Genomic DNA, 25,604 nt, shown 5'->3' with positions numbered 1-25,604 from the left:
TGAGATGATGCAGTGACTACCACACTGCCTCTTTAGAGTGTCACACATTTTCAAAATTAATTTCAGCTTGCAGGTATTTTCTCATTTCTGTATTTTCAGCCATTTAAAAAAATATTTCTGATTTCAGCATTCCAACGCATTTTCAGCAGGAAATGCATGTTCTAGTTCTAACTTCTTAGTTCTTCTGTAGGTTTTTTGGCCTTTAACTAGTCCTGCATACTTTCACCGATTCCTAAAATTTTGGTATCAAAACGTTCAGCTCCTTCAGGAGATGACGGCTATGACTTTTGGTATTTCTCACTTTTATACTTTTTAGACAATTAAGGTTTTTGTGCAAATTATTCTCCCATTAAAAGTAATGGTAAATCCTTTGTAATCATTAAAAAGCTTCCTCCTCTTTCAAACTTAACTGCTTCAGCATACTTTCAGCTAGAGACACCATTCAAACTTTAAAATGTTCACAAGACATTCAGCTATTCCCAAATGATTCAGCTTTTTCAAATATAATCAGCCAATTTTTTATTGTGACAGTTTGAAATACATGAAAAATGTAGCATCTTCTTGATTTTTATGGTTGAGCAGGGTTGAGCTGCTCTTTTTCTGATTCAACTAAATTGATAAACAAATTCCTCTGACGTTCATATAGTTTAACTTACAGAAACAAGTTTAACCTTCAAATGTAGGAAAACTTGTCCTCTTTCGGCCAATTTAACTACTAAAGAGGTCACATTTACAGATTTTCAGCTTTGAGCCTTGAAGCGAGAGCAGCCTTTCAAATTCTCTCACTAACTTCAATGGAGAGGTGGGTAAAATTCGTCAGAGAATTTCGAAAGTAGACGTGTTTTTAAACTGCCGGTAGAGTCGTATTTCTGACCGCACAGACATATAAAGGACATGTCTGGTTTCGGGAGAGTCTTGGGTCTCGGAAAATATCCTCATTTTTGGATTGGACGTACAGTTTTGCGTCTAGGTCAACTTGTTTGAGGTGTGGATGCTAGGTAAATGTTGGTTATTCTCTGCCCTGAGCGTGTTAGCAATCATAGCTGCACCATCACCGTGGCAACCAAACAAACAAGCACCACGATAGCAAAATTGCACCCGGTACAGAATGAATCAGTAGATTCAATCGAACCAAATCACAAAAAAATCACCCATTTGAATCAATTAGTAGGGCACCTCCTGTCCTACCAGTAGTTTAGAAGGTTGGAATTACTCGATTTGTCTAATGATATGCTAAGCCGTGTGTGTTAATAATGAGCCACCCTGGACCTTAAACAAGCAGAAGGGCAGAAGATTACAATCGCCCCTTTCATATAGTGATCCACCACATTCATAAATAGTAATCAAATAGTAGCGCATCTCCTGTCCTACCTGCATACCCGTCGCCATGGGCGGGCCCTAGGGGGCCGGGCCCGCCCCCCGAAATGCTTGTGCCCCCCCACTTGAGGCACAGATCTCTTAAAAAATATATATATATATATATATATATATATATTAGCCTATATTATCATAGTAGCTACTAATGTGTTGATAATTACTAATGTTGCATTCTTTATCATTAAAAAATATAAAAAAACAATGGTGTGATTTTGTTTGATTGATGGGAATCTATCTGCACTGCAACAGCCTGCCTATCACGAGCCATAGTTAGGCTACGTAGGCCTACGTAACTACGTCAACGTAGCCGCTAACGGTTACCGCGCATTTTTGAAAAGTGAAGCTATATGAGTTTTTCGCCTTACGTGTCAATGGTTTTTGCCAGCTTACTTTAATTTCCTCATGGATATTCGTAAGTGGTTGAAAAGTCCACCCTCTGCCAAATCGGATACAATACCGACGTCTCCTGATGTTGTTGGAGGAGACCCTGGACGACAATCTGAGCCTGAGCCCGTTGCTAGTAGCTCCGTGGAGCCGGATCCTGGGTCTGGTAGGACCAGCAGCGGCCACGGCACGGAGGCTACCAGCAGCCGGTCAAGTGCAACTGCGACTGGGGCAGTATTTGAGCCACAACTGCCTGTTGGATCAGTGGGTGTGAGTGACCTCGGCACGGACAAACCTAAACAGGTTGTGTTGAAGAAATATCCAGTCAAAATGTTTGGTGCAAAAAAACGATCATTTTCCTCTAGCTGGTATTTAAACAGGGACTGGCTTGAGTACTCGGTGGAAAAGGACGCCGCATTTTGTTATGCCTGCAGGAAATTAAAATCTGTATCATCGGACGCGACCTTCTCCATTAAGGGATTTAATGATTGGAAACATGCAATTGAAACTGGCAAGGGCTTAAATAAGCATGCAGCTTCAAAAGAACATTTAGCCTGTGAAGCAATGTGGAGAGATTCAGAAAAACGTAGAGAGACAGGGAAAGAGATTTCCACTCTCTTAAATTCAGAGCAACTGGCGTGCAACAGATACTACATCTCAGCCGTAATTGATATGCTGGAGTTTTTAGTGGTGAATCAATTGCCGTTATGTGGAGATAATGCTGGTTTTGCCAGTGTGCTAGATGAAAATAGTTCCATGGGGCTGTTCTTGTCTCTCTTCGAGTACACAATGCGCAAAGATCCAGAACTGACAAGGATAACAAAAACAATCCCACAGAATGCACGCTACACCAGCCCACAGATACAAAACGAGATGATTGAAATGATGAGCAAACTTGTGACAGAGGAGATAGTGCGACAAGTCGGCGATAGCTGGTATTCAATTAAAGTGGATGGCACACGGGATCCTTTGGGCCAAGAAAATATATCTGTAGTTGTGCGTTTTGTTGACGAAAACTATAGTGTATGTGAGCGCCTCTTGGTAATGGCAACATCTGAGAAAGGTGATGCAGAGGCCCTGACAGGTGTCATCATTGATGAGCTCACCAGAGCCGGACTCAGCACGGACAAAATCCTGAGTCAGGTTTATGATGGCGCATCACTCATGTCTGGCAGGCATGGTGGTGTGCAGAAATTGCTACAAAACAAGCTGGATCGTGACATACCATATATTCATTGCTTTAATCACCAACTTCATCTGGTTGTGATTCATGCCATGTCCAGTGAAGCAGCTGTCGAGGATTTTTTCAGACTATGCAACATGCTGTACAACTTCATCAGGAAGCCAACCGTGGCTGTTCTGTACAAAGGCGAGACCCTTAAACATCTCTTGGACCAGAGATGGACTGGCCAATTGGCAACGGTCAAAGTTGTGGTGAAGAGTTTTCACGACATATCCACATTACTGACCGATGTGGAAAACACACGGGGCTTTGGAGCCGAGGTTCGCGTCGAGGCTACGGGGCTGCTTCGTGCCATTATGCAGCGCAGTTTTCTTTTCATTGCGCACCTTGTTAAGAAACTGTTGTCACTTTTTGAGCCGCCGAACAGACTGCTACAAGCTGAAGATATGGACTTGTTCACTGCGGTGACACTTGTGAACAGCGCTTCTGACTGCGTGAAGAAACTGCGCACAGAAAACGAGTTTTCTGCACTGTGGGACCTCTGCGCTCCTCCAGCCGCGGCCACCGATGCTTTACCGGTGGCCGACCCCGGTCCAAGCAAGAGAAGACGCACAGTGAACAAGAACCTCCGCGGATTTTCAGTTGAGGAAACAGTTGGCCAGTCACAAGGTGACATAAATGAAAAGACTGAGTTCAAGAGGATATGTTTCAGTGTTATTGATGCTGTGCAGGGAGAGATGGGTGCACGTTTTGGAGAGCGCAGTAGCGAGCTGATTGGCGCACTGGCTGCTTTGAACCCAGAGGCCGAGGATCATTTCCTGGACCCATCAAAGGTAACCCCTCTCCTGCTATTAGCTGGAACTGATGTGGCTGAATCTGAATATACCGTGGCTCGTGAGTTCCTGGTTATGAAAATGTCTGAAACCCCGATTCCCCCCGAAGACGGAAAATGGACAATAGCCAACATCCTTAGCACATTCAACTGTGCACTCCAGGCTATGCCGACTGTTCTCACAGCCTACACCCTTGCCCTAACTTTAGGAGCTTCCACAGCAATGTGTGAAAACTCATTTTCCACGCTGAAAAACGTCTTCTCAGAGCATCGGCGCAGTATGCTGCACAGACGCAAGGCCCAGCTGATTCAGCTTGCTTTTGAAAAGGATCTGACTCACAAGTTTAAGTCTGAGTGGAAGGATATTTTGATGAGGAGGTTCAGCTCGGAGAAACGCCGCCTCCCGCTGTACTGACAGGAGGGAGGGAGGGAGGACAGCGCTGACCCCACTCAAAGTAAGCTACCGTGTGTGTGTGTGTGTGTGCGTCTGTGTGTCTAATGGCGATGCATATCCCTCTGTTGACTGCTTTAAAATGCAATGTTTGAGAGATGCTTCTGGTGTTACATCTAATATGTAGTATAGTCAAGTGTTTTATGGATATTCATAACATTGCTTCTGTATTGCTTTAAATTATGAGAAATGATGTGATGTTATCGGCTATAGGCTACCGGGTCATAGGCTATTGCTGTTGGTTATGTTTAACGTGATGATTATGTGCTGCGCGCATGGACTATAGGATTATAAAAAATATACGTATAGGCTAAAAATAATTGTGCCCCCCTATGCATTTCATATGCCCCCCTTAAGACTGAGGTCTGGCGACGGGTCTGCCTACCTGTTGCCCAGAAGGTTCGAATTGTCCAATATGTATTGTGATTTCTATTCATTTCAATTATAGTAGGTCATTTATAAAAAATCAATCAATTTCTATCGTGATTTAATAACCCATTCATGTTTATAAATTCCACGACGCATTCAGATCTGTCTCTTTTCAACAGACAACTCGAGGTAGGCCCCATTTAATTTCCCGGTGAACCTCTAGGACCAATACATTATGTGGTGAATTTGAGCTATGAGTTAGGCCTATGTCTAAAATAAGATACCAGATTAGTAAGATATAGCCTAACGCAATTTGCGCTGCGCTCACCGCTGGGTTTAGTGCAAAATGCCTAACCCTGCGCGTCCACTACAGCGAAGCGGGCGGCGCGTCCTTCGTCGGCTTCCAATTCATTTTCAAATGAAACTGGCGGCTTCCAATTCATTTTCAATGAAATCTTTGAAAATGAATTGGAAGTCGACCCAGACGCGCTGCCCGTTCCGCTGTAGTGGACCCGCACCGTAAGCGGCGTTCATGACAGTCAGGAAGAAGAGCACGAAAAGTCAGAATGGCGGAGGTCATAGGAAATAATTTTTTCAGAGCACAATGGTGACGTTGTCGCGTGCTGCCGTAAATGCATGTAGTTGCTGCGTTGAGATTTGCTCTTATTTAGTAGAGCCTGTTCCGTAAAATCTTCATAGTAGGTTACATTATTTGGTGTTGTTTGTGTTTAAATGCCTGACATTGTTATACTGCCATCCACTGGATGCTTTTAACATTACATGTGTCACTTACAATACGACGGCGTGGTGCTCTATTCAGTACTTTAAGATTCTGGTTAATAAAGGCAATCCCTGGCCGACTATATTAAAGTGAAACAATATTACCGTTCGGACATGCACCTTTGTAATACTTTGATACTATCCATACTGTTCTTAGTGTTTGAACTAATCTCATGTTATTTCCCCCATTGAACTAATTCAAAAGAAATGTTTAGTGAAAGATTTTTAATGCCTTCTTATTCAACAATTTAAGTATTTTTTTCTTTTTAGAAATGCCTTTTTTTTTCTTTTTTTTTTTTTAAGTTGCTTATAGAGACCTCCGGAGGAAAGGGGGAACTGTGGTAAAACGTCCTCTTCAGGTGTACACAGGAGCAAAGCAGCTGCTGTCTCTAGTACCTGATCCCCCGTCAGCATCCCAACATGTGGTTCCATGTGGAGATGCACCTCCACTTAAACAACGGAGAGCTGTGGATGTGGAAGCTTGGCAATCACTCCGACAAAGCCTATATGTCCCTGCAATTGAGCTTGAGTGTCCACCCATCAAAACATGATGCACAAGGTGTGGAATGTTTTTGGAAGGCGCAGAGCTCTGGCGCTGCGGAGACTGTGGCCCAGAAATATACTACTGCTGCTCCTGTGCTGTAAATGTTCACAGAACTCTAAACACTCTCCACCAGTTAGAGATATGGGAGGTAATCTATATAAAGATATTTGTATCCCATTATTCAAACACACAAATAGCTGTTGTGCATGCTGATAGAGGAGTGTCATCCCAAACATATCTGTTACTTTGCACGATGCTTATTTTAGGATGGTCAGTTCATACCAAAACTACCAGTGGGTTTAAGGTGGCAATGGAGAAGACTGGATGGACATGAGTGCGAATCTTCTTTCAGTCGACTTCTTAACGTGGTTGATGCCAAAGGTAAATAAAGACAAGTAATTGTGAGGAAATATGACCTAACTGGCCATAAAATATTAAAGTATCAATGAGAGTATAAGTAAGTCAAAGCAATTTGTTGTCCATCTTGTTCTTAAAGTTATATGCATCTGTAGGCATGTACTATTTTTCAAATGTGTTACATGCAACCCAATGTCAAAAAAGTCCACAAGTAAAACCGTAGTTTTTCTCTCCACAGGAAGAACTCAAGATGTCTGGCTACAATTCTGTGACTGTGAGATGGAAGCAGTGACACTGATTCGGTACAGACTTTGGCCTGCGACACCACTGAAGCCTCAGACAGCTATTTCAGTAGATCTACTGCGAATCTTTGTAGCTCTGCAGCTCGAATGTGGGGTGTCCTTGAGGGGCATCACCTTAGCTTTCGAGCATGTCAATTCTTCTTGGAAGGTAGTTATAATCTTATGTTGCGTCATGAAGAACTATACTTCTCTTTAACTCTATATTTAATTATTATTTTTGTCTGTCTAATCGAGTGACCATTTTCAGATTCATGAGCTATACAGAAAACTCACTAATGACTCATTTGAGGAGATCAAATTCTTCATTTCTGAGATGGACACAGGCAGGAAGTTGGCACCACTAACTTCAGATGGCACTAAATGTCCTCTCTGTCCCAAGGTATGAACAATTTAATGGCATGTACAAAAACAACAAAATACATTTACATTTTCATATTGATGCAATTTTTCTTCCTTTAATTTAAGCAAAATGGTCATCAAATTGTGGCAGCCGATGCCTTGTTCGGGCTGCCACGAAAACAATCTTCTGGGACCAGTTTGGAGGATCCCAAACAGGCTGGTCGTTTTTTTGCCGATCAAAAGGAGGTTGACCACTTTGTTTTTGGAGCACAGGACCAGGCATCTCAGGTGTTACATTTATTATTATACGTTCACTGCTGTACATTAAATCACAGTTGTAACTGATGGGATAGACATCTTATAATTCCTGTTCAAAATTGTAGATCTTCCTGAGGATCATGATGCATACTTCCTTACAAGTGTTTGCACAAATAATCACTGTCATTCTGAACTCAGGCTTTTTACGTTTTCACATTTTACACGTTTTCACATTTTATTTATTTCTAAAACATCCAGGGCTGTCCCGGTTTCCAGGCAGGGCATGCCCTACGCTCCAAACCTAAAACGTCAAAACTAGATGAGACTGGTGTGTTTGGTTTGGCATGTCAGCATGAGCATCCTTTGAGTTTTCTCAATTTGAAGAAAGGAGAAAGGTTTGAATAGTTTGTGTTGAGATTGGATGCTTAAGACAAATAAAGTAACTTGCATATGTAGTTAAACTCTTTGCTTATTTCACAGCCTATCTAATGCTGTGTTTCGTCTTCGGGAGCTGAAACAAAACCAAGGCAGTAGCATGACAACATTGTTCATGTATGACATTGCATGCAAATTAAACCTCATCTACAGGTAACACTTTCACTCTCTTTACTTTTGATTTGTGGTGATGTAAAACCTTCTTGGAATACTATATCTGCCTGTTTGTATAATTAATTTAATGAAATCAGTTTTATTTATATTCTATATAGAAACATCATCCTTATCTCATGGCAAATACCACGTTTGCTGTACCAGCCTTCCATGCATACGGGCATGATCTAGGATGTCAGGTATTCATTTGATTGCAATCTGTATTTTCAAGTGATAATTGTCACAATGTAAAAATACCATTGTATTGTACTTTTATGGGAATAACAGATGCATGCAGGTGCCAGATATGTTTCTGGCAGTGGGCTAGCCGACGGGGAACAAATGGAGAGGCTGAGGTCATACCTCCGAAAATTTTGAAAAATGTCAAAAGAGATGACCCCCTCACACAGGATTGACACTCTGACATATGCACTCCTGCATTATGCAGACAAGGTCAGGGAGAAGCAACGTGAGTTTGAAACTGAGCATTAAGTTAATATTAAGTGATTAAAGTGTCGAGATACAATTTTATGTAATTAAATGAAATTGTATATGTCATAGCAAGCACAATTCCGCTTCGCCGACAAAAAGTGCAGAAACAGGAAGACGAGGCCAAGCAGGAATTGACGATGTTGCTTGAAGGCATTCCAGGTCGGATGTTTCTAATTGCCGTCTGAACTTATAATAATAATAATCATAACGTGATTTTTTTTGTCTTCTAAGATATATTTATTTTGAGTCTACTATGTTATAGGTAGCACACTGTCTGATGTGGAAGTCTGGGCACATCAGATCAAGGTCACCCTGATGGAGAAGAGGACAACATCTCTTACCTGGCAAGAGAGATATGTTGAGACTCTATACCAACACCAACGTGTCTCGTAAGTAAACATCTTGTCAACATCTCTGTGTCTTCATATCTACTATACTTCAGTCTTCCCAATGCTGTACAAACCATATGCTGTGTCCTTACCTGATCCAAATCATTGATGGCATGGTTACTTCTGTCTTGGTTACCTGGGTGCAGCATACTACCTAAAGTAAAACTAAAAGAGCTATCAAATTTATGCGGAAAATACATAATGTAATTTCAGAGGCTTTCGTTGTGTAATCTATTTTCTAGATCAGATCTTTCATCTTTCAACGAAGAAGAAAGAACAGCAGAATTGGCTATTCAGCATGAAAAGTGAGTGACCAAAATAAACGTTCCCGCTTATAATTGTGAATATATGATCAAATAGTTAAGATGAGACTACTTTTAACAGTAACATTTTTGTTTAGCTTGGAAAAAAAACTGAAAACAACAGAGAAGAAACAACGGATCGTTCGCTGGTCTCCTCAGCAGTGTCTTCCCTTTTGGGAAAGCCTTGAGCAAAATAAAACACAGGGTATGCTTGGCACCATCCACAAGCTTGTCCTGGAGCGTTCCTTTCTCTGTGGTCTGATCTGGAAATATGCAGGTATATATATATATATTGTTATACTATGCCATAATTACATTTTGTTGTGATATATTGAGCACATGTGGAATAATTGAATATTATTAGCTTCAACTACTTCTCTTAAGGCTGCCACGCGCTATGACAAGGGCGCCTCTGCACTACTGCAAAAACAAGTTAAAAAAATGCAGACATTTTTAACTTATTTTGCTGCTGTTAGCATTTCCACGTCAGTCTTGAATGACATAGACAGCGACGTGCAAAGTGAGTGGCCTGACAGTGGTTCCGATGAGGACTGGGAATAAAATGTATGACCCCTTGGGGCAGGAAGTAGATAAAAGGAGGAGAGTACATAAAACTCACTCTCTGCTCCGGTTTGTTGGAAGTGGCATGGTCAAAGCCAAATCTTTTAAACTGATTACATTTGGAAGTGATGGGTTGTTTTAAACTAGTTGTGAATTGCATGTATCGGTCGGTTTTCTTTCCTGAATACTTTGACTTTTGTAAATATTATTAGTCTCTGTAAATCATTTTCTCTGAATTTGTAATATCCTTATACTGTGCCTTGTCATGGCTTCAGCGATGTAAATATATAGTAGGCCTAAGTAATATTGAAATGTTGTCGTGATTTAAAGAGCACTGTGGAAATGTAATGGCAATGGCGACTAAACATATTGAATTGTATTGTTTCTTAACCCTTTTTAAAAAACCCTCTGCAAAAGTGCTGGTCCCTACCAGCCTCCTACCGCTGAATAAAAACATGAAAATATATTTGGTTGATGATGAAGTATCGCGTTGCATCTTTAGAACTTAACAGCCTGTACTACGAATCAAGATTTGGCGTGAACGAGGTAACTTTAGGTTCAACCCAGGGTTTTCTGTATCACGACGGTGAATCACTTGTTACAGGAGTAGATCATCATGGTAACACATCCTGAACGCCTAACCTAAAAAAAAGCCCCGTCCACTAACTCATTCTTGAGGATAACGGCATCACCGTTCATAGAAGATCCTATGGAGCTTGGTGCGCAGATAGTGACAGGTGCGCTCAGAAGAGCCAGAACATTTAGAGACCGACAAATCCCTTTGGCATTCCCTGATGAGTATCTTTATGACAGATATAGATTCTCAGCTGAGGGAATTATGTATCTTTGCCAACCTCTTGAGCCGTATGTTGCCAATGCGACATATCGAATCCGTGCGCCCACAGTCCCATAGACTGTATGCATGGAGTTACGTTATTTCGCTACGGGTAGACTACTTTTATGTAGTGTTATCAGCGCCTGACATAAAACATTTTGCTCACCAGCCACTGTGGCTAGTGGTTTTCCAAAGTTATAGCCACTCCGAAATTTCACTAGCCACAATTTAGTTGTTGGTAAATTTAGTTGTATCTGATTAAAGTTGACTACGGTTTGCTACAATTTACTTGAATAACTAGTTTGACAACCTTTCACATGTAAATGACCATTGTCAACACCCATATCAACATTACATAAAATGTATATGTACAAAATATATAAACTAAACTGAAAAAAACCCACATGCAAAACTTTGTCAACTTAAATATTTTTTAACAACAACAACATTATTTTTGGCTAATCAATTCCGATTCCCAAATGTCCTACAAACAAATGTTTATCTGTAGGCTATGTTTGTGTAGGCTATGTGTGAAAGTGAGAATGAAGGTGTGAGTGAAGAAGAGTGGTAGATTAAATGTTCTCACAGCTTTCTTCACAGCGTTCTTCTGCATCTCTTCTCTGCAGGTATCTGCTCCATGAAAACTGACCTTCGAGGCCGGAGGCTCCCAGCATTCCTTAAACTTCCAGTTGCTAGCGATGGTATCGGTGGGACGTTGCCGTCTGTGGTCACTCATTGAAAGCCCAGCAGTGTCATATATTGTCATATATATATATATATTAGCTACATGTAGATTTGGAATTGGGAACAATCATACATGAGGGTAAGCTCATTAAACCCACCGCGGCGTTAGTACGCTTTAAGCATAATTTCCCATTGGATAAAGGTAGGATGGGATGCATGCTGCTGTAGGCCCATACGGATGAATTTGCTAATGTTGAAAAGCAGGCTACTCCATCAACGCTTCGTGTGTGAATACGGAGCGATGACGTCACATGTTCGCTTTGATATCATTGAGTTTAGCCTATAGCAGGTAGGTAGGCTGTATAACTCATAAATTATACATTTAAAATGTTTGGATAATAAACACGTGGTGAGATTTATTCAAGTTTTTAAAGTTATTTCATATTTAAAACTTCAGGCTATTTATCTGCGCTACACTAAGCCAAACAAAAATTTGAACCAAAGTGAACAACCCGAACTACAAATATGGTTCCTATTAGCGTGCTAATTCGTTAGCGGAGATCTGGGAAATGTAGTTCCTTTTTCTTTTACAACTCTGTATTTGTATGTACAATAATAGTCAGTTAAAATCATATAAATAATTAATTTTGGCCACTTCATACACAAAAACAAATGTTATGCATTTCACCTTTCCCTGTTTTAACCCTTGTGTTGTCTTAATCGGTACTGTTGTTGGCAGTAAATACAATGCAGTTCAATCTACATTATTGATTTGTCCCCGTCTAAATAAATCGAAGAGAACACAGGGAAACACTAGGGCAGGGAAAACATGAACAAAAGCTGGGGCACGGATATGGGCATGAATCAAGCATTTCAATCAGGAGAGACCTGGGATGAGAATAGTGATTTTTTTTATTTACATAGGTGATAAATGTGCTCAAACTTAGAACCCATGGGGAATAATTAATCAAAGGGTGACTGCCCAACATCCGAACAGGAATCCCCCACGGGACACCAAACATTGGTGGTGGCGGCAGCTGACGACCCAGCCAGAGGAGCCGAGGAGCAGGAAACGAAAGCTCCAGATGTCGACGGGGAGGTGGAGGCCGGGTTGCGCACTTGGTTTCATTGGCAAACTAAACAGGGGGAGAAACGGCAGCTACGAGGTAGATTTGACACCATTAATTTATAGAATAGAGCGGCTAATCGATACTGAACCCTGATGACAGCCCAGCATAGGAAAAAGGAAAAGAGAGCGGGGGGGAGTGAGTAGTGAAACATTATTGTGTATGCCCGAGTGCAGGGATAGGTCTTGCCTGATGGAACATGTGCTAGGCTTCATAAATTGAATTCATGGCCTGGGCAAGTATGTCACCAGTTGTGAGTTCTGGCTGAAATTAAAAAAGGAGAAGAGATTATGAGACAATAACCTGTTCTTTAATATTACAATGAATGTAATAAAAAAAAAATGGACAAAAAACAATTGCACACCAATGTATACGGTTACCTCATGTTCACAGTTAAACGGTTGGACCAAATTGGCAGCCTCCAATGGAGTTGTTGAAGGTGCCGTTTCTTCTGCAAAAATACACATTTCACATTTTTACGTCGACAGCAAAAAGCAATTAAATGCTAAGTTGGTTCACAGATTTCATTTAACCCACTTAAAATTAAGTTAACTTACTTATGACAAAAATTAGGTTTTTGCCAGCATTCAAAATTCCCTCAAGCTGGTCGATGCCATAAAATGATGGTTTTCTGAAAGCCATTTCACTAGGCATGCCCTCCACTGCCATGGTCATTCTCCCTGCCTCCAGAGCAGAGTATGGGACTCTCCCACCTGCCTCTTCTAAAAGTAAAAACAAGGAATGTTATTTTTCATCCAAAGGAGCCAATTGATGTGTTCGGGCATCTAACTAGGATGCCTCCTAAGCAACTTCCTTTAGAGGTTTTAAGGGCTCATCAAACTGGGAGGAGACCCCTGGGTAAACACATAACTCGCTGGAGGGATTAAAGGAGGATCTGTGAAGTATCTCCAAGAGTGTATGGCTGCAGCCTGGAGGCTCCTGTGTCATGCCCTCCCGTCTCATGCCCTCCCCGAGCTTCTATTAAAACTAAGTAAAAGCTTGTCTCTGGCCGCTATATCGCATAATAAGTATTTTAACTGTTGCATTTATGAGTCATTTTTTTCTTCTCCAAAATATGATGTACAAACAACATGAATTGCAACCTACTATATTTGTTGTTAAAGAGATCCTGGACCTCCCTCAGTTTTTCCTTGTAGGCCAGTCTTTTAGCAACTGGCATTCCAGACTCTGCACATGACAGTAGAATGACAATCAATACAGCACAGGAGGACACAAAGTGGGGAAAATGGGCAGTGAAAAATATAACTAAACAAACACTTACCTTTAAAATGTAAAGCAAATTTCGTTGCCATAACCTCCTTCTCAAGAAAGACCCTGGCCCTCCCAGTGGCAGATTGTGTGACAGACACAGGGTCATCTGGGTTGTATGTCAGTATGGCAACCTCCTGATCTAAACTCTCCAGTTCATTAATCTAAGGAACATTGAACACAGGCAAAATTCCTTAGTTTAAAATGAGGTACACAAGTGATTTCAACTAAAATACTTTCTGCAACGTTAATCTTACTCTTCTTAGTTTTTAAGGTTAGTAAAAACAACCATAATGAAAAGATCTACTTTTCTCTTTAGAAACTACGTGAAGTAGTTCCCACCGTTAACTTTAGCTGCTTCATGCAATGCTTTATTTTAAGCGCTTTCATGTTCCCCTGCAACTCCTGGACTTCCCTATCCTTTTTCAGCTGTTCTGCTAGCTCTTCATATCCCTCTCTCTCAGCAGAAGACAGTTGTCCCCACTTCCCTGCTAAAACTGACAGACTTCCTGACATGCAAGTAAAAAACATAAAAAAGGTGTATTAGACGGGATTCAAAAGATAAATCAGATAGACACAATAATTGGATACAAACAGTACAGCACATGTTTAATTATATTATTTAAAAGGACAGGGACATTAATGTGTTCCCTTGTTGAAACATTTCAATAATAACACATCTATTAAATATAATTATTCATAAATCATTATTGTCAAATGTACAAACCTTGTTTGTTTTTTAGGTGATTCCCTACTAAAAGGTTGTACGGGGTCACTTTCCTCTTGTATAATTTATTTTTGGGGCCCACTGACCCACCGCCTATGGCCCTCTTATAGTTCCCTACCCAGTTCTAAAGACAAAGGTTTTGTACAATGTTTAGGTAAATAGGTAGTAAATTGAAAATAGCTTTTACTGTAGATGTGATTTAGAGAATTAATACACATTTTTTAGTCTGCAGAGTATGCAGTAAAGTGTCTCGTCTAAACAGTGCTTAAAGTAAAAAAGCTCACTTGTATGACGGCTGTTGTTAAACCTGTTTGTGAGGCACCTTCAATTATCAGAGGTGACCCTCTTCTTGTCATCCCCTGGTAAAAAAAGGCACTTCAGTACCTCCTTTTGTGCCAGGGAAATGGTGGATCGTTCTAAAACAGAAGCACTCATGAAAAACAAGTCAACAAATAACATTAATTGCATTACATTTATTTATTTCAATTTATAGATAGTACACATGGACATAATATTTTACAATCATGCTATCTTTAGGGTCAATTTGACCCCATTTAATGTTGTTGCTCTGAATACATTATTATTCGTTTTAAATTACTTAATGCCTTTTCCTAATATAATGGGGACAACTGGGTAAACACAAAATGAAGGTGATGTTATGTTTTAAGGGTCCTCTACACATTTTGTACCATCGGTGTTCTTAGGGGTCAATTTGATTCTGGGATGTTTTAGCTGTATGAAAAATGTCGGAACTATGTCGATTTTGTTTCGGTTGTTTCGAATGATATTGAAGTCACAATAGCATGCAATTTTATGATGTTCAAAAAACTTCCCCCTAATAAATACGACTTTTACTGCAAGTAAAATAGCCTATAATGGCCAGGTATTTGGCCGTATTTATATTTGTTAACAACATCAAAAAGCATGTTTGAACTGCTTCTATGGAGATGGCTCTTGTCAGGCTAATATTGAGTGCTTGAAATGAAGATTGGTCTAAATGGAATAACAAGCCCCAACTGCGGTGGGTGGTTAAGCTATTGCGCGAAACTGTGAAAAATGTGTGAGTTCTGTAAACGACCTGTGAGAGGCAGCAAAGTGCTTACCGCGCCTAGTCTCCCAAAAGTGTAAAGAAGAAGAGGAAAACCGCATGGGAGGGGGGGGGGGGGAATTGGGGGGGAAATTGTACGGCGGTAAAAACTAAATCCAGCCTACATAAACTGGATTGTTTCGAAGTGATGCCAAGTAAGTTAAAGGTTATTCAGTAGGTTAGAGTTGCCTGGGAGCCATTTATATTGTATAGTTTCTTAAAGTGTTGAGTGTGTTAGCTTTCATAATTAGCCTACCGCAAAGTACATTATTTTCCATGGTCGTTCTCCGATGTGGGACGTAAAGTGTTGTCTTATTTACTGGAGAATTTTTTTTTTGGGGGGGGTGACTTTATGGGTGTGTGCTGGATCACTATATGAAACAGGCGATTGTAATCTACTGTCCTTCTGCTTAGACCCCCACACCTCACCCCTCGGCTTGAGGCTACGACCCCGGTGGATGTAGGTGGTATTGCATTTCCGATTTGCTACCCGACTCGTCCAGTCGTTTTTATGCTAATAAACTCCAGTCAACATATCTAATTCTCTCTCCCCCAATAATTTTCGTTCGATTCTCGAACCTGGCTCATACTACTAGCTTTTTCATTTAATTATTTTTGAAAAGTTTGAAAATAGTCAGAAATGGGTAAACTAACCCCATTTATTTGCTTACGTCAAGAAAAGTTGCCTGGAAACGTGTTCGCGGATACGAACAGGGGACGAGCTCAAAAGGGAACAGCATCGAGTCGCTGATGAGAACAAGGAGAAAGGACTTGATAATCTACAGTTGTCTGCCTTTATTGTACTGTAGCAAGTTTTACAAATGGTTGCACACATGACGGTTGTCTTAGTTTATTTCCGTTATTTTAAAGAAGATTTAACCATTTTGTAATTAACGTTATTATGCTCATGGCATGACAAACGTAGGCTAAATAGCCTAATATAATTAGGCTTAGTTGTAATATTATAACATGTTACGGCGTCCTTATAGATTGTGTTAAGGAATGTGTAGCTGGGTAGTGGAGAATAATACAAGGTTAAATATCAGACCAGGTTACTTGTTGTTTAATGTAAGTAATGATGCAATCACAAGATACACAATGAAAACAACACACCAGGATGTTCATAGTCTAATACAATGAATCAGATGATGCAACAGCAGTCTCACAGAAACAGAGTCTCAGAAAAGAACAAATGAAGGCCCTTCGTTGAGAAAGTGGTCGTGACAGAGATCAGAGAGAGTTCTGCCCATACCAAGTTCTGCCTCCCTGTCCTCAGGAGACGGATCTTGTACCCCCCAGAGAGGGAGTGCCTTTGATGGTTGATTGGTCAGAAGCCCATAGGGTGGGGATGTGATAGTCCAATTAAATGTCCAGGGTGTTGGGGTGGCACAAGGTGGGCAGACCAAGGATCTGGTGATGTTCGGAGAGGGAGGGGGGCGAAGAAGACCCACAGGTCTACTCAGGGATGGGGGCAGACAAGACCCACAGGTCTGAGGTAATCCAAAGGAGGGGGGGGGGGCTCCAGGGAAGATAGTAGATCGGCCCAAGGTCCTGATGGCGTGCAGGGAGATGGGAGCTGCGCCTCAGAGGGGGGGGGGGTCGTGTCTCCAGGAGAAGGGGTGAGACAGACCAGGCCAGGGTCGATGATGTATTGGGGAAAGTGGGGCAGGGTCTCCAAGGGAATTCAGGTGGGGCAGGGTCGATGATGCATGGGGGAAGGTGGGGTTATGCTTGTTATATTGTTATAACTTATCAGTTAACACCACAACGATGGCAATAACAAATATAGCTGTAAGCAGCAATGTGGTGGCCAAGCAGTCAAATGACCCATAAAACACTTTAGAAATCCTCAGAACAGGGTTCCGAGTGCGTGCAGCAAGTTTGGTGTGAATTCATCAAAGATTTGCTGAGATACGACCCAACTTCCTGTTGACTGGCTTAATGGCACATTTTGACTGCCTGTACCGGGCAAACGGTTCTGAAAATCAAAAAATCATGTGAAGCCCTTTGTGAGGCTTGGTCTAAAGATACTCTCTGCCAAATTTGGTGAAGATTGGACAACATGTGTAGGAGGAGTAAAGAAAAAACGCTTTTCAATGAATTCAAAATGGCGGCCGGATCAATTTGGCTATTATCACAAGTTATCATGTATCACATACGGGATGTCCCAACATATCATGAGACAAAGGAATCACTTAATAAAAGCAAACAAATCAACAGTTATTGGCCAAAACACATTTTTGCTTCCTGCGGCCACGCCCAGTGATCACATGACACCAAATTAATTGGACAGCCTCAGAAGAGGGTTCCGAGTCATCATATTAAGTTTGGTGTTGATTTCTCAAAGATTAGCTGAGATATGACCCAACTTCCTGTTTGGTTGCTTTGTTGCCGATTTTGATTGGCTGTACCGGACAAACGGTTTTGAAATTCGAATATCCTTTGATAATTTCTGTGTGGGTTGGTCTGATGATAATGTGTGCCAATTCTGGGGAAGATTTGAAAAAAATAGAAGTAGTTGAAGCGAAAAAACGTGTTTCCTTAAAATTCAAAATGGTGGAAAATCTATATAACCGGAAAATGACGTCATAGGGTGTGTTGAACTCGTCTTGATCCAGGGAATCCAATGGTACCTCATTTTTGAAAATCGGTCATACGGTTCAAAAGTTACGTGTGTAAACACAAGTCCAACTTTGACCAGTTGGTGGCGCTAGAGTGCTCCAGATACATGAAACTTGGTGAATATAAAGAGGGGACTGTGCTTAATAAGTGTGCCAAATTTCACAACTTTTTACCATACGGTTCTAGGGGCTGCCATAGACTCCAATGACAGAAGAAGTGTAATAATAAATATAGCTGCAAGCAGCAATGTGGTGGCCAAGCAGTCCAGAGCAGGACATGGCCTCCATAGCACTTGCGCAACAATTAAGTCACAACAACCTGTTGCACTCATGCAACACACCAAGTTTGGTTGAAATATCTGTTTGCGTCCCAAAGTACTGAGTGTTTAAAGTGTTTTTTTCTGGTATAACACCACAGGCCTCCTCTGCTCCTCTTGGGAACGATGGAACCCAAGTTCGGTGACGATCGCTAAAATGGTTGCTGAGTTACGCTCTAACGTGTCTTTTGTGGCTTTGCCGCCGCCTTTGATCGGCTCTACCGAACAAACGGTTTCGAAAATGGAAAATCCATCAGACACCTTTGTGAAGCTTGGTCTGAAGATCATCTGTGCCAAATTTAGTAAACATTGGACAAAATTTGGGGCGTGTAAAAGGTTTTTACACTTTTCCATGAAATCCAAAATGGCGGCCGCGTCAATTCGGTTGTTATGAAATATTATCGATGGTCAAGCTTGATATCTCACAAGACATCAACAGACAAAGAAATTACTTTATTAAGGTAAACACTTCAACAGTTATTAGCCAAAACACGTTTATGCTTCCGGCCACGCCCCCTTTTAGTCACATGACACCATTTTTGGAGGACATCCTTAGAATAAAGTTCTGAGTAGGCCTACCCACTTTGGTGTCACTGCCTCAAAGAACTGCTGAGATATGGCTTCACTTCCTGTTTGGCGGCTTTTCTGCAGAATTTGATTGGCTGTACCGGACAAACGGTTTTGAAAATTAAATATCCTTCAATAACTTTTGTGAAGCTTGGTCTGAAGATCATGTCTGGGAATTTTGAAGAAGATTTGACAACATTTGTAGGAGGAGTAGGCTTTTAAAGGTTTTTGATAAAACCGGAAATAGCGGAAAATCTATATATAGCAGCTTCGCTGCAGCTTCGCTACAGCAGCTTCGCTGCTTGGCCCCTAAATATAGCTGCAAGCAGCAATGAAGGGGCCAAGCAGTCCAGAGCAGGACATGGCCTCCATAGCACTTGCGCAACAATTAAGTCACAATAACCTGTTGCACTCATGCAACACACCTAGTTTGGTTGAAATATCTGTTTGCGTTCCAAAGTACTGAGTGTTCAAAGTGTTTTTTTCTGGTATAACACCACAGGCCTCCTCTGCTCCTCGTGGGAACGATGGAACCCAAGTTTGGTGACAATCGCACAAATGGTTGCTGAGATAGGCTCTTGCGTCTCGTTTGGCGGCTTCGCCGCTGCCTGAGTGTATGACACTTACATAATTGTGTGGTTAATATAGAATAGCAGACAGATATAAATGTATTGTTTAAAAGTTATGACCATTCTAGTGATGAATGAGAAAACAGGCTAAAGCATTTAGAATGTCAAGATTCATTTCACATCACCACTTCTCAAATACCTTTGCATTCAATAAATTGCATCTGAAAATAACGGACACCACCACTGAAATATGCATTTTATGTGTTCAATAAAACACACACTTTATTTGTTTTGAACATTAAACTGTGAGGGGAATGATATCTCAGCAAAACAACAAACTTTCTACTGTAAATATTTTTTTTTATAAATAACTGCAAAGCAGAAGATATATAAATGCATAAACTCAACTGCAATCCCTGTTGAGAAAGGAGAGGGAGAAGACAGGGAGATAAAGAGGCAGGGGGAAGACAACACCAATAAACACATCCTTTTCCATATACGCCTTGTCGCGATACTGGTCACACTCAGATGACTGCCAAAACTGAAAACAGTTCCTATTGCAAAGCAAGCAAAGTCGTTTGCCATTACATTTCGGCGCGCAAGAAACTACATTTGTTTTATTTTCGGTCCTATTTTTACGATCATAGCCATAGCATAGCCAGGCAGTGGTTCTCAAATCTGTCCTCAAATACCACCTGTTCTGCATGTTTTAGATGTTTCCCTGCTCCAACACAACTGATTCAAATGCATGTTTGTTACCAGGCTTCTACAGAGCTAGATAACGACCCATTTATTTCAATCAGGTGTGTTGGAGCAGGAAAACATCTCATATGCAGGACAGGTGGTACCTGAGGACCGATTTGAGAACCACTGTGTTACAGGATTTTTTCCATTCTAGGGAATATGGGTTGTGTGAAGTGACGCCAAAGGAGGGACTACAGGTTTTAGCATAATAATCTGATTATTATGAGTATTAGTCTTATGGGAAACAGAAACAAATAATATACATTGATACATACCCAGATGATGTTCCTGGCTGGGTATCAGGTTCAATCTCATTTTTCCATCTCCTCCTCGTCCTGGTCTTCCTCCAGCAGTTCCTGGTTCAGTAGGTCCTCCTCCTGTGTGGTAATAAACAGTCAGCTGCCTCCTCCTCTTGCAGGGATAGTCTTCCTTCACCTCTACAACAGAAAAAAAAAACAATTAGTAGCCTGCAGTGTGTTCTTCCCAAATCCGATAAACCATAACGTTGAACTGTGGACAGCCCTTTCACACCTTCCTTGCGAATAGTAAGATACAAACATCCTAAAATCACGTCTGTATGATGGATGGGTATAGCTATCTGCAAAAATATAGAAAGATGTTTCATGACATGAGAAAATCAACAAGCTAAACTTATCCAACTGCAGTAGCACACCAGTTTCCAGGCAGTTCTGAACCTACCTATCCCAACCTCAGGCAAATGTACGGAAGCAACAACATTGGCCCAAAAAGTTATTGATCTTTAGGTAAAATATGACATAGTATTGCTAGGAACTATTTACTTCACACACAAAAAAAAGTTAATATAAGAAGAGATTTGCTGCTTGCCTGTCAACAAGCAGTGAAGTCGAAAAACTAACTAGCAGCGTAGTTACTCCTCCGCGTAACTATCAAGGTTTTACTATATTCCACAATCGGCTAAATTGCCCAAAAAGTTATAAATATTTAGCTTAAAGTGTACATGGTGGTCCTAGCTAATGTTTATTATCCAGGTTTCCCAAAATTAGCTAAATCGTTCTTCTTTTTGCTCACGTCACTCCAGTCCTAGTTCTACAAATAAATGCTTCGTAACTAAAACATTTGACTTTGAATTTGAACAATGTTGACAATATTGATAACACATGTAAAGAAACTTGTCTTACCTCGTATGATCGACTCAGTTTTCAAAATGAAGCAGTAAATCCAACTCTTGCGGTGATCTTATACCATACCATAGATATCCTTTATAAGTCTGTGCGGTCAGAAATAGGACTCTACCAGCAGTTTCAAAAATGTGTTTGTTTGGTTGCCACGGTGATTGTGCAGCTAGGATTGCTAACAAGCTGGGCAGACAGAATAATATACATTTACCTAGCATCCACACCTCAAACAAGTTAACCTAGACGCAAAACTATAAGTCCAATCAAAAAAATGAGGATATTTTCCGAGACCCAAGACTCTGCCGAAACCAGAGATGTCCTTTATATGTCTGTGCGGACAGAAATACGACTCTACTGGCAGTTTAGAAATCGTAGTCCTTGTGCTTTGTCTGAGAAATGTGTCACTAGATTTGCATTGGTCTCTATGGGGCGAGAGTTGGACTTTGTCTCGCTTTCGTGGGGCTCTGAAAAAATGTGTAAGTCTGTTGGATTCCACAGACAACTGTCTACGACCAACACATAATTAGCTATCTATTGATCCAAAAATGGAGCATGAAGAGTGAAAATTGTGGCAATGCTGGCAAACTAGAAATAATTTTTGAAACTGATTTCGAAGCTCCCCTCCACTCTAAGCGTTTCAGTCAGCACTCTAGACTCTCACATAGACACCCATGTAAATCTCAGAAACGGTTTGAAAAACTAATGAAACATTATCAGTGATATTAAAAAAGTTGAAATGATATTAAAAGGCTGAATTACAGAAAAAATAGTTTAGGGTTTTGTCAACATTTTAAAGTTTAAATGGTGGCTGTAGCTGAAAGATTGAGGAAGAAGAAGGATTTGAAGTTTAAGAGGATTGAGAGGATTTGAGACAAAAAAACATATAAAAAATATGATGAATATTGATATTTTCCATGAAATCCAAAATGGCGGCCGCGTCAATTCGGTTATTATGAAAAGTTATCAATGGCCAGGCTAGATATCTCACAAGACATCAAGAGACAAAGAAATTACTTTATTAAGGTAAACACTTCAACAGTTATTAGACAAAACACGTTTATGCTTCCAGCCACGCCCCCTTTTAGTCACATGACACAATTTTTGGAGGACATCCTTAGAATAAAGTTCCGAGTAGGCGTACCAACTTTGGTGTCACTGCTTCAAAGAACTGCTGAGATATGGCTTCACTTCCTGTTTGGCTGCTTTTCTGCAGAATATGATTGGCTGTACCGGACAAACGGTTTTGAAAATCAAATATCCTTTGATAAATTTTGTGAGGCTTGGTCTGAAGATCATATCTGGTAATTGTGAAGAAGATTTGACAACATTTGTAGGAGGAGTAGGCTTTTAAAGGTTTTTGATAAAACCGGAAATAGCGGAAAATCTATATAACCGAAATTGACGCCATGGTGTGCATTGCACCCGGCTTGATGCAGGGAATCCAATGGTACCTCATTTTTGAAGATGGGTCATACGGTTCAAAAGTTGCGTGTGTAAACACAACTCCAACTTTGACCCGTTGGTGGCGCTAGAGTGCCAAAGTATAGGACATGAAACTTTGTGAATTGGACCAGGGGACTGTCCCCAATGAGTGTGCCAAATTTCAAAACTTTCGACCAAGCGCTTCTAGGGCCTGCCATAGACACCCAGTCTTAAGAATAATAATAATAAATATAGCTGCAAGCAGCAATGGAGGGGCCAAGCAGTCCAGAGCAGGACATGGCCTCCATAGCACTTGCGCAACAATTAAGTCACAATAACCTGTTGCACTCATGCAACACACCAAGTTTGGTTGAAATATCTGTTTGCGTTCCAAAGTACTGAGTGTTCAAAGTGTTTTTTTTCTGGTATAACACCACAGGCCTCCTCTGCTCCTCGTGGGAACAATGGAACCCAAGTTTGGTGACAATCGCACAAATGGTTGCTGAGATAGGCTCTTGCGTCTCGTTTGGCGGCTTCGCCGCTGCCTGAGTGTATGACACTTACATAATTGTGTGGTTAATATAGAATAGCAGACAGATATAAATGTATTGTTTAAAAGTTATGACCATTCTAGTGATGAATGAGAAAACAGGCTAAAGCATTTAGAATGTCAAGATTAATTTCACATCACCACTTCTCAAATACCTTTGCATTCAATAAATTGCATCTGAAAATAATGGACACCACCACTGAAATATGCATTTTATGTGTTCAATAAAACACACACTTTATTTGTTTTGAACATTAAACTGTGAGGGGAATGATATCTCAGCAAAACAACAAACTTTCTACTGTAAATATTTTTTTTTATAAATAACTGCAAAGCAGAAGATATATAAATGCATAAACTCAACTGCAATCCCTGTTGAGAAAGGAGAGGGAGAAGACAGGGAGATAAAGAGGCAGGGGGAAGACAACACCAATAAACACATCCTTTTCCATCTACGCCTTGTCGCGATACTGGTCACATTCAGATGACTGCCAAAACGGAAAACAGTTCCTATTGCAAAGCAAGCAAAGTCGTTTGCCATTACATTTCGGCGCGCAAGAAACTACATTTGTTTTATTTTCAGTCCTATTTTTACGATCATAGCCATAGCATAGCCAGGCAGTGGTTCTCAAATCTGTCCTCAAATACCACCTGTTCTGCATGTTTTAGATGTTTCCCTGCTCCAACACACCTGATTCAAATGCATGTTTGTTACCAGGCTTCTACAGAGCTAGATAACGACCCATTTATTTCAATCAGGTGTGTTGGAGCAGGAAAACATCTCATATGCAGGACAGGTGGTACCTGAGGACCGATTTGAGAACCACTGTGTTACAGGATTTTTTTCCATTCTAGGGAATATGGGTTGTGTGAAGTGACGACAAAGGAGGGACTACAGGTTTTAGCATAATAATCTGATTATTATGAGTATTAGTCTTATGGGAAACAGAAACAAATAATATACATTGATACATACCCAGATGATGTTCCTGGCTGGGTATCAGGTTAAATCTCATTTTTCCATCTCCTACTCGTCCTGGTCTTCCTCCAGCAGTTCCTGGTTCAGTAGGTCCTCCTCCTGTGTGGTAATCAACAGTCAGCTGCCTCCTCCTCTTGCAGGGATAGTCTTCCTTCACCTCTACAACAGAAAAAAAATCAAATTAGTAGCCTGCAGTGTGTTCTTCCCAAATCCGATAAACCATAACGTTGAACTGTGGACAGCCCTTTCACACCTTCCTTGCGAATAGTAAGATACAAACATCCTAAAATCACGTCTGTATGATGGATGGGTATAGCTATCTGCAAAAATATAGAAGGATGTTTCATGACATGAGAAAATCAACAAGCTAAACTTATCCAACTGCAGTAGCACACCAGTTTCCAGGCAGTTCTGAACCTACCTATCCCAACCTCAGGCAAATGTACGGAAGCAACAACATTGGCCCAAAAAGTTATTGATCTTTAGCTAAAATATGACATAGTATTGCTAATAACTATTTACTTCACACACACAAAAAAGTTGATATAAGAAGAGATTTGCTGCTTGCCTGTCAACAAGCACCGATTGGGTGAAGTCGAAAAACTAACTAGCAGCGTAGTTACTCCTCCGCGTAACTATCAAGGTTTTACTATATTCCACAATCGGCTAAATTGCCCAAAAAGTTATAAATATTTAGCTTAAAGTGTACATGGTGGTCCTAGCTAATGTTTATTATCCAGGTTTCCCAAAATTAGCTAAATCGTTCTTCTTTTTGCTCACGTCACTCCAGTCCTAGTTCTACAAATAAATGCTTCGTAACTAAAACATTTGACTTTTAATTTGAACAATGTTGACAATATTGATAACACATGTAAAGAAACTTGTCTTACCTCGTATGATCGACTCAGTTTTCAAAATGAAGCAATAAATCCAACTCTTGCGGTGATCTTATACCATACCATAGATATCCTTTATATGTCTGTACGGTCAGAAATAGGACTCTACCAGCAGTTTCAAAAACGTGTTTGTTTGGTTGCCACAGTGATTGTGCAGCTAGGATTGCTAACAAGCTGGGCAGACAGAATAATATACATTTACCTAGCATCCACACCTCAAACAAGTTAACCTAGACGCAAAACTATAAGTCCAATCAAAATAATGAGGATATTTTCCGAGACCCAAGACTCTGCCGAAACCAGAGATGTCCTTTATATGTCTGTGTGGTCAGAAATACGACTCTACTGGCAGTTTAGAAATCGTCTTCCTTGTGCTTTTTCTGAGAAATGTGTCCCTAGATTTTACATTGGTCTCTAACGTGTTTGTTTGGTTGCCACGGTGATGGTGCAGCTATGATTGCTAACAAGCTTGGCAGAGAGAATAATATACGTTTACCTAGCATCCACACCTCAAACAAGTTAACCTAGACGCAAAACTATAAGTC

General features: G+C 40.7%; 1 protein-coding gene across 1 annotated transcript; it reads left to right on the top strand.

The window, feature by feature from the left end:
- The first annotated feature begins 1,727 nt into the window (after nt 1-1,727).
- Nucleotides 1,728-4,246, top strand: LOC146238134 (zinc finger MYM-type protein 1-like). Its single transcript, XM_084685806.1, has one exon. The coding sequence runs from the start codon at nt 1,780-1,782 to the stop codon at nt 4,189-4,191; it is 2,412 nt and encodes an 803-aa protein (XP_084541932.1). The 5' UTR covers nt 1,728-1,779; the 3' UTR covers nt 4,192-4,246.
- The last annotated feature ends 21,358 nt before the right edge of the window (nt 4,247-25,604 follow it).

Source organism: Hypomesus nipponensis, chromosome 21, assembly GCF_054491055.1.
Source record: "Hypomesus nipponensis isolate SF chromosome 21, ASM5449105v1, whole genome shotgun sequence".
Classification (NCBI taxonomy): Eukaryota; Metazoa; Chordata; class Actinopteri; order Osmeriformes; family Osmeridae; genus Hypomesus; species Hypomesus nipponensis.
The sequence above is the reverse complement of the archived record's forward strand: the minus strand, read 5'-3'. Positions and strand labels throughout refer to the sequence as shown.

What these genes read in the sequence shown, in the direction of transcription:
- LOC146238134 (XM_084685806.1), top strand. Translation starts at nt 1,780, where the DNA reads ATGGATATTCGTAAGTGGTTGAAAAGTCCACCCTCTGCCAAATCGGAT.